At 42.9% G+C, this 9,407-nt stretch overlaps 1 protein-coding gene across 3 annotated transcripts; it reads left to right on the top strand.

The window, feature by feature from the left end:
* The first annotated feature begins 789 nt into the window (after window positions 1-789).
* Window positions 790-9,000, top strand: nrbp1 (nuclear receptor binding protein 1). Of its 3 annotated transcripts, XM_076755765.1 has the most exons (18): window positions 790-1,414; window positions 1,702-1,960; window positions 2,048-2,170; window positions 3,157-3,258; window positions 3,362-3,451; window positions 3,565-3,605; window positions 3,768-3,862; window positions 3,953-4,036; window positions 4,121-4,179; window positions 4,589-4,687; window positions 4,782-4,914; window positions 5,281-5,371; window positions 5,500-5,550; window positions 5,897-6,032; window positions 6,541-6,594; window positions 6,683-6,746; window positions 7,132-7,187; window positions 7,291-9,000. In XM_076755765.1, the coding sequence occupies exons 2-18, from the start codon at window positions 1,730-1,732 to the stop codon at window positions 7,384-7,386; spliced, it is 1,605 nt and encodes a 534-aa protein (XP_076611880.1). In that variant the 5' UTR covers window positions 790-1,414; window positions 1,702-1,729; the 3' UTR covers window positions 7,387-9,000. The 3 variants fall into 3 exon arrangements, with proteins under 3 accessions (XP_076611880.1, XP_076611878.1, XP_076611879.1); XM_076755763.1 differs by having other exon boundaries at window positions 812-1,414; window positions 3,768-4,036; XM_076755764.1 differs by having other exon boundaries at window positions 1,299-1,414; window positions 1,705-1,960; window positions 3,768-4,036.
* Window positions 9,001-9,407: the final 407 nt, after the last annotated feature.

Here is a 9,407-nt window from a genome sequence, read left to right as displayed (position 1 = left end):
CTGGTCACAAGATTTTCAGGTCACAGTGAGCTGTTCAGGGGGAATCTCCAAAATCTGTACATCTAACTGAGGATATGACGAAACTCTTTTGGAGAAATGCAGTTTTGGAAAATATCACATTCAAGTCATGTACCCACAATGCTTTTACATATATCCTGAACTGAAAGGCTAATGGGATATAAAGCCTGTATGTACTGTTTCAACTCAGCAAGAAATCTGATCATATTAATAATTTCTCATTTTATTCTAATGCACAAGACATGTCCTACCATGTGATTGACTGGATTATAATTAATCCAAACGTCTGTTCAACACCTATATATTGACACCTAGTGGCAAAATAAACGCCTTGACGTTTACTTTCTTTTCAAAGGGTCTGCTTAATCTGAACGTTCACCATAAATAAGTGCCCAGTTGGCCTAATTCTCTGTCAATCTACGTCCATATCAAATAAGAAAGGGAGGCTGTTGAGGTTGGGGTTGCCAGGTTTGAGAGAAACCCCAGCAGAAATGGGCTTCCATATTACCTTACCTTATCCATATTTTTGACAATATTGCTCATCTCTCTGTGAAATATACAATATTTTGTTACATATCAAATTAAATTTACAGTAGATGAATACGTTTGAGTTAGAGTTATATATTATATTTAGTATTTATGATGGTCTAGAAAAAAACTATGACTATAAATTTCAAAGCGTCACTGAGAACGAAGCTGCTTCAGTGACTTGAACGCCGCAGAAGGGGGATCAGACCTAATATATCTGGCAACCATACTCGGCTGTGACGTAACGGAGCTCGTCGCGCAGGGTGCATCTGGAAGTTGTCGCCATCATATCTGGCTAAATGTTAACCTAGCTCTCAAGTCAGTCAGCCGTTGTGTTCGAGGATATAAAGTTAATGGCTTCACTAACCTCTCTTTGCTTCTCCTGTCGAGTTTCTGTGAACTGTTGTTATGTTATTAATCAGTAAACGCGTCTAGGACTGTTGCAATATTGTGTAGTTTAGTCACATTAGCAGTGGCTAATTTTCAGAGCACACATTAGCAGAGCTGGAGTCTTGAGAAGCAGCAAGGGGCGGTGGGCTGCTAACGCTGTCGCTAGCTAGCAGCGAACCAGCTGGTTAGCTGGCTGGCAAGAAAATCATCGGGAGACATTTAACGTTAAAGTGAAAAAAGCCACGGCTGTGAACGTTGCGACGTGCTCGCCGGTAGCTTCCGCTGCTGTGTCCTGTTTTTAAGTTGGTAACTCATCGTAGCCAAGGAGCTAGCAGCGTCACAAAGCTAGCTGCCAGTCAGCTGAGACACCAAGAAGATTTGTAGCCAACAAAGCTAACTAAACAAACTGGGATTGGTCTGCGACGGTGGGAGTTTGTTAAACTGGAGCTGGAATCGCCACATTTCCTGTCTTTCATACGTACGTCCAACCATAAATGCTATTACTGCTCATATTTGTGATACGGCTTATTTTGGCCTTTCCTGTAGAGAGCTAAATCAGCTAACTTCTGCAAAGTCTCAACGCTTATTCCTCAACTGCAACTATGTTAGCGAACTACATCTGACCAAGTACATACGATAGTTGCTAGCTAGGTTTGAAACGTGATACAATTGCACAGCTTTATATTTCACTTCAGGTAACTGTTGATAAGACTGTGTCATTGACTGTGATGCTGATATTGTTTGTGGCATTTCTGTGTCTCACAGCAGGCTGTTGGGCCTGACAACTAAGAGGATGTCTGAGGGAGAGAACAAACAGGCCCCTGACAGCGTCCAGGACGGGAAGTCGGACTCTGTGGCAGCTGCATCCACAGGTCAAGGAGTGTCCTCTGTGTCTCCCCCTGTGTCCATGGTGACCCAGCCTCCAGCCACCGCTGCCACAGAGGATGAGGAAGAGGAGAGCGAGGATGAGTCAGAGATTTTGGAGGAAAGCCCGTGTGGACGGTGGCAGAAGCGCAGAGAAGAGGTAGGGGATGTGTCTGCGGAGGGGTCAGGTTTGCCTTACATAAGGTTTGGACAAGGCCCGATGCATTATTTTGTTTTCTGCCTGAAGGTGAATCAGCGCAACGTCCCTGGGATCGATAATGCTTACTTGGCCATGGACACTGAGGAAGGAGTTGAGGTGGTGTGGAATGAGGTCATGTTCTCAGAAAGGAAGAATTTCAAACTACAGGAGGTGGGTGCAGAACCAGGACAATGCAGCTATGTGCACTGCATTTTGAATGAAACGAGGATAGTAACGATCATTATACTGATAATGTCAGACTACAGCGTCTGTACCTGCAGGGAACGAAATGCACTGACGGCGATGTAAGCGTCGTGGTTTTGTGTTAGGTGGCTTTGTTTATTTTGATCTCCTGAACAATGTAGGAGCCTGCTGGTTTTCGTGTTCCCCTTTGGCTTTAAGCTCCTTAGAGAAATGGTCGGACTTGTTACTGCCAGCAGCACAGCAAAGTACACACTGTACCTGAGTAGTTGCATTAACAATTTTCAGAAATTTCAAGACAAGGGAGAAAGCATACTGGAAGAAGTGGTATTTAAGGAGCTTGTTTGCTTTATACCCTTCGGCATTTGAAGAATGCAGCTTGATGGTTTTGCGTCATCCTGAAGTGGTTTTGCATTTTCTTACTCTTATCTTGGTTGGTGAAATAGTATCAGTTGAAGATTCAGTCTCTTGCTTACTGTTTCAAATAAAAGTAGTAAAGTTAGATGGCTACTGAGTGCCCTTGAGCAAGGCTTGTTGCCCACAACTGCTGTACTCAGTGACCAGTTAGTTCAAGACTTTGTTTGCAGCAGGCAGCTTCTCAGTTTTAATATGCAGACGGCTGAAGGAAAATCAAATGCTGTCAGTCTAATGGAACTTTTAATATGTATTTTGTTTGAAGTTAAATGGCTGATAGTTTGTATGATGTACAAGTCTGTCTGGTCTCTAGTCCAACCTTCTGGCCAAGAGACGGCCAGGCCATTAGAAATGTATATGTTGTTAAGACACAATGAGCTTATTTGGGCTGAATTGTTCAACTGTTTTGCAACGAACAAGTAAATCCAACTGAAATTGGACAGCATGGAGAAAGATGTGACATTGACAGTGCTCATTTTATTAATTGTTTAGAATATGTGAGGTTATGTATTAATGACTGAATGTTTGTATTTTGTCCACAGGAAAAAGTCAAAGCAGTTTTTGACAATTTGATCCAGCTGGAGCATTTGAACATTGTGAAGTTCCACAAGTACTGGGCCGATGTCAAAGAGAACAGAGCGAGGGTAGATCATCTCAACAAAATCCCCCTTTCTATCAAATCATATAAAATGCATTGAGTGTCATGGCTTTTATGCTGACTTGCATTTTGTTTTTGTTTGTTTGTAGGTCATCTTCATCACTGAGTACATGTCCTCGGGAAGTCTGAAACAGTTTTTGAAAAAGACAAAGAAAAACCACAAGACCATGAATGAAAAGGTGCGAAAGCTCTGCTGTAGCTCATCGACGTCTTTTGAAATGAAGTCACTTGGAAGTGAAACTGAGTAAAAAAAGTGAACGATATTTTTAAAATGATTTTTTTTCTTTGACAGGCCTGGAAGCGCTGGTGTATACAGATCCTGTCTGCTCTCAGGTGAGTTCATCAGAAGTCCAAACACCAGATGTTTACTACAACTACAGGGAATCAGCTATCTTAACTATCTTATAATAACATTTGTCTTGAAAGTGTCCATGTTGCTATCAAGAAACGGGGAGCAAGTTTTTATTGACTTAAATTTTGTTCCCTTGTCTTCAGTTACCTGCACTCATGTGAATCTCCCATCATCCACGGCAACCTGACCTGTGACACCATCTTCATCCAGCACAACGGCCTCATCAAGATCGGCTCAGGTAGAGATGATTTAAAGAGAGGTGTTGTTACTGTTATCACTAAGTCTTGTTTGAGTATTGTCTTTATTAAGGCTTTTTCTACTCTTTCAGTTGCTCCAGACACCATCAATAACCACGTGAAGACCTGTCGGGAAGAGCAGAAGAGCCTTCACTTCTTTGCTCCAGAATATGGAGGTGAGATCCTCTCGTTTGTTTGAGCTGCCGTCGCCGTGTGCCGTAGTGTTTCTGTGATTTTGATCAGCGTGTCTCTGCTTTCAGCTGTTGCCAATGTTACCACAGCCGTGGATATCTATTCCTTTGGAATGTGCGCCTTAGAGGTGAGAGGAGACCCTGTGCTGCTCAGAGCTGTTCGCTGCATACTGACAAGCATAGCCACTCATTCTTTTGTTTATGGAAAGTGTGCTTGATTGATCGTGCACTAATGTTCTATGTATCAGTGCATTCCTAACAGAAGTGTCACCCCAGTCTCAGACATGCTGAGTGTTAGTGTTTGCTTTGAGAGCTGCTGTTGGTTTGCTTTTTACATCACAGAAAAAGATATCAGGATGTCAGTTATCTGTTTTGTAAGAAAGGAAATTTGGAAATTCGGTTTTTAATCATTCGGCCTTTTGTGTAGAAGACGCTGTCTGTCGTTACGCAACAGGAGAGTGGCTGCTGTTGACTTAACTTTTGTGTGTACTGAATCGCTTCCAATCAGCACCCTTCTTTGTCCAATCCCGTCCTCAGATGGCTGTGTTGGAAATCCAGAGTAATGGAGATTCGTCTTATGTGTCCCAAGAAGCCATAAACAGTGCCATTCAGTCCCTAGAGGACCCACTGCAACGGGTGAGAGAGGGAGAGGGAAGCATTGAAGGCCTGAATGTCTGCTCGGAAGAGAAGTCCAGAACCTGAAGTCTTATTTCCACAATGCTTTTTTTAGGAATTTATCCAGAAGTGTCTGGAGGTGGACCCCTGTAAGCGACCCACAGCCAAGGAGCTGTTGTTCCACCAGGCCTTGTTTGAGGTGCCCTTACTCAAACTGCTGGCTGCACACTGCATCGTCGGCCACCAGCGTGAGTGAAAACACACACACACACACAGTCACACACACACACACACACACACACACACACACACACACACACACACAGTCACACACAAAAGGTCAGTAGTCTTCAGTTTAAAGATGCAGTTACTGGCCGATTGTTCAAGCCCAAGTTGCAAAATCAGTTACTCATGCATTGCAGCACTGACTGCACCTTCTTGGTAAACATACACAAGGCTGCCAAATATATAGACAAATATTTAGAAGACTCCTCAGACTGATGCTTCATCAGTTTGCCCGAGACGATGAGTTTTCCTATAAAGGGCACTCGTATTTGTTAATTATCATGGGTGAACGCTCTCATCTGATCGCTGTCTGCTCTGTTTACTTGTAGATATGATTCCAGAAAATGCTTTAGAAGAGATGACAAAGAACATGGACCCTAACTTGGTGATTGTTGAGGCCAAGGATGGAGTCCAGATGAAGTAAGTCTGAACATCACAGAGCCACATAGATGGCGCTGATGTATGGAGATAATTAGATGAAAAACCTGAGGAAGCAAGCAAACACTCCTGAATATTCACCACAACTAACAGTCCTTCTTTTGCCTCAGGCTCTCTCAGTTTCCTGCCCTTGAGCTGGACAAGTTCCTGGAAGATGTAAGGTAAGAAAAAAAATTCTGCCACAGCTGAGAACAAACCTGGAAACAGATTCGCTGTTGGTTGGCCTGTGATTAGAAGATTCTGGCTCGAATGCCTGGACCTGCTGGTAAATTAGGCAGGGAAAGAAAAATGAGAATTGCTCACCCTCAACAACTGATTGATGCCAAAAATGGCAAATTGTTGTTTATTGCTGATGAATCATGTGATAAATCTGTAAAACATGAAGTAGGGCGTCGTATCTACATAACAGACTCACACTGTCAGCAAAACCCTCATTTTAAAGAGAGCCTGCAGTATTCAGAGCACAACTGCACAGCATGAAATCTCCGTGTTCCTTTGATGTTCCAGGAATGGGATCTATCCTCTGACTGCGTTTGGGATTCCATGTCCACAACAACCTCAGCAGGAGGCGGTGAAGTCGCCCATCGTGCCCCCCTCAGTGAAAACACCGACTCCTGAACCTGCAGAGCTCGAGACCAGGAAGGTAAGAACCACATGAGGGAACGTCTTTATAATTACATTATTAATTGTCCAAGGCATTGACGAGGACAAACAGAGAATACACAAAGCAGTTGAGGATATTTAGAATATTGAAATTCATTTTTATGTTCCCTTTGTGTTTCCTTAAGGGACCCCTTTTCTATCATTGAGTAAACAGACTTAAAATGAGGGATTTGGGTGAATTTTGAGCAGATTATTCCATGTGAATATTGCATCAGAGATGAGTTTTCCAGATATTTTTGGAGCTTCTTATACAATTCTTTGTCAGTATTATGTTTTGTTTTGTTTCGTTTTTTTCAAATTTTAACAATCATACATATTTAATGGCCTTCATTTTTTGACATATTCAGTGTTTCTTCTCGCTGACACTTGGCCGTTGTTTTTATCAGCTCTTTGGTTGTTTTAACTGTGTACTTTAAACTCTGTACTGCATGTCGATGTGTCATATACATATATATATGCGTATGAAGCTGTTTTCTGGTACTTGACAGGTCCTTCAGATGCAGTGCAATATTGAGCCTGTTGATGAGGGCACCAAGCATCATGTAAGTAGAACTCAGAGTGTCATCAGGTCACATGTGAAAGAGCTTCATGTCTTGACTTTTGAAATCTCCTCTTTTATCCTCCTCTCAGCTGACCCTGCTGTTGAAACTTGAGGATAAATTAAACAGGCACCTAAGCTGTGATTTGTTACCAAGTGAGTATCTTTATTCCTCAAAGATCCTTTTTATACCTTAATTTCATCTGATTAGTTTAAAGTTTACAGTCTTCCTCTGCAGCTATTTTTGGTGAACTGCTGCTTTCAGGGTGCATTAGCGTCGCCACCTGTTACTTCCTCCTGCTGTGTGAGGATATGTGTGTTTCACGTCACCCCTTTGTTTAGGGAGCACATTTGAGTGCATGCTGGTAGAACATACATATCACACAATATGGGAAGCTGTTTGTCCAAACCTTGATTGACAGCACCACTAATGGTGCTTGAGTAACTCGTAAATACTTAAAGCACACATTGTTTGATGGTTGGTATTTCTGATGTGATGCAGTTGTCGTCAGTGTTGTGACTGCTTTGTGTTTCTGTTCAGATGAGAGCGTGCAGGAGCTGGCTGTGGAGCTTGTTCAGCTGGGATTCATCAGTGAGGTAAGTGGAGTTCACTGTCATCACCCCGCTGACCTGAACACTCAGCTTTGGCATTAAACAGCCCCCCGAGATCTTATTTCACCTCGCTGTCACTCCCTTTCAGGGCGATCAGCCGCGACTTGCATCTGTTCTTGAAGAGGCCTTTTCAAAGTTCTACAGCCGGAACGGGTCTCTCAATCCGGTGACTGTTTCCTCGTAGCGGAGGACTCGCTAGGCCTTCTTTCAGCCCTCCTCGTCCTCTACGACAGGACTAGCTTTTTGCTCCACCCCTGATTTGCAGGAAAGCTTTGCGAGGACAGAGGAGGAAGCCTTGGTCTGGTTGCAGATCCTGCAGCCTGTTCTTGTATCTTCTGGTGGGAAAAGCTGCCACTAAGTGGTTTTCGCTTTCTATCTTTTTTTTTCCCCTCCCACCCAATACAGCCATCTGCTTCTCTTTTAAAAGAGGAAATCTTAGTTGCAACTTAAAGGAAAATACAAATGTTTTCACTTTTTGGCTTATTTCCATCAGTTCTGGTAGAGGTGAGCCACATAAAACTGGATAACAGCAGTATTTTCCTTAAGTCAGTATTAAAGTTGTATTTTAAACATTTTTACTTAAAACTGTTAAATAGTTGTCTGTATGAAAAAATCTTTGTCCCGGCATACTGAAGTGTATGTATTATGGTGTCGTAAGCTTAAGTCTGGTCGTCTGGTCCTTTAAACTTTCTCTTGAGCGGCAGCGGGGGAGGCGCTTCCCTACCTTGTATCAGTTTTTCAAGACTCTCAAAGCATCAAGCTCAGAATACAACAGACGCAACGTCACGTTTACTTCAATATCGATACATGAAGTATGCAGCTGCCACGCAATCTAAAGTGCTGCAGCTGAAATATTAAAGATCAAAGTATTTATTTGTGTATCTTCTCTTGAGTGTGTACTGTAATTCACTTCCAGCACTAAGGCCGGTGGTTGTCTGAATGTATGCTTTTAGTTGCTCTTTCTTTAGATCATTTTCTGTGAAAAGGGGACGTCGTCGCTTGACTGTGGTCCAATTACTACTGTAGCTTCTGTTTTACAAGTAGCCCGTCGCAGCACTTATCAATTGGGGCTGGGTAGAGAAAAAGTTGTCTTGAGGAGGCATTTCGCACAGGAGAGGTTGGTTAAATCCATGAGAAGATGCTTTGGCGTTGAAGCACATGATCTGGCGTATGTTGTCAACATGTTTGGTGAACGCATGAACGCTTTTCTGTGTCTTAATGGAAACTGACGCATGCAACAAGCTCGCTCCTGGAGTTTGCTTCTCATTTTAACGACGATGGTGATAGATTCGAGTAATTTATCGTGTAGAGGAAGGTTTGTCAGCTTAGGTCTGTCAACATTTAGAGTTTGTGTCGGACTCATTGTTTCATGGCTGAGGTTTTCTGTGTGACACCAGAGCTAAAGCTTGCCCTCCCACGTAGATATTCAGTTATCGGCTCAGACCACCCTTATATGTTAACTGTTGGGGGATCTCTCTGCTAGTTTGCACTGCTGTACACTTTTATATCCTGTTTGAAATGTCCTGTGGCCTCTGGCTCCTTCACACTAACAGGAGGAGCTTAGATGATTTGGAAATGGCGTCATTAAAAATTTCGTCCGTGATCCAGTCTTGTCTGCTCTATGCTGTGACTACCTTTTGATTGGGTCTGTAGATACTGCGAGATACAAGTGTGGGACTGCCTGGCATGCTTGTAACCATCTTGTACACTGTATGCTGGACACTGTGCTCTGTTTCTGCAACGCATTTACCCTCTTTTTTCACTTCCTGAAATAAAAATTTACACTATCAGCACTTCAGGCCTTTGTTTGGTGTTTCGTCTTGTGTTTATCACAAGTTCACAAGGGCTGTGTGAGGGGATTTCCAGCAATGTGCGAAACCACATAATAACCTTTGTACTGAAATGTCAACTTCATGATCAGGGAAAGTATATTTGGAAGAAGATTTATAATCACATGCTTTCTACTCTGTACATTAATCCCACCCTAGGGGTCAGAATCCTCTAAAGCGTCTTTAGGAAGACGTTCACATAAAAAAATCAGAAATAATCTTTGCGAAGGTGTGCTCAGGCAGAATGAGGCAGAGTGATGGCACACAAAGCCAGGAGAGATCTGAGTGGCCATGATTAGATGTAAACGAGCTCAGGGCAAAGACAGATGGAGAAAGTGTTTGAGTAAAAAGGAGTTCTGCAGGGTTCTATCCTCGG

Source organism: Chaetodon auriga, chromosome 18, assembly GCF_051107435.1.
Source record: "Chaetodon auriga isolate fChaAug3 chromosome 18, fChaAug3.hap1, whole genome shotgun sequence".
Classification (NCBI taxonomy): domain Eukaryota; kingdom Metazoa; phylum Chordata; class Actinopteri; order Chaetodontiformes; family Chaetodontidae; genus Chaetodon; species Chaetodon auriga.
Note: the sequence above shows the minus strand (reverse complement) of the source record. Positions and strands in the feature narration are given on the sequence as shown.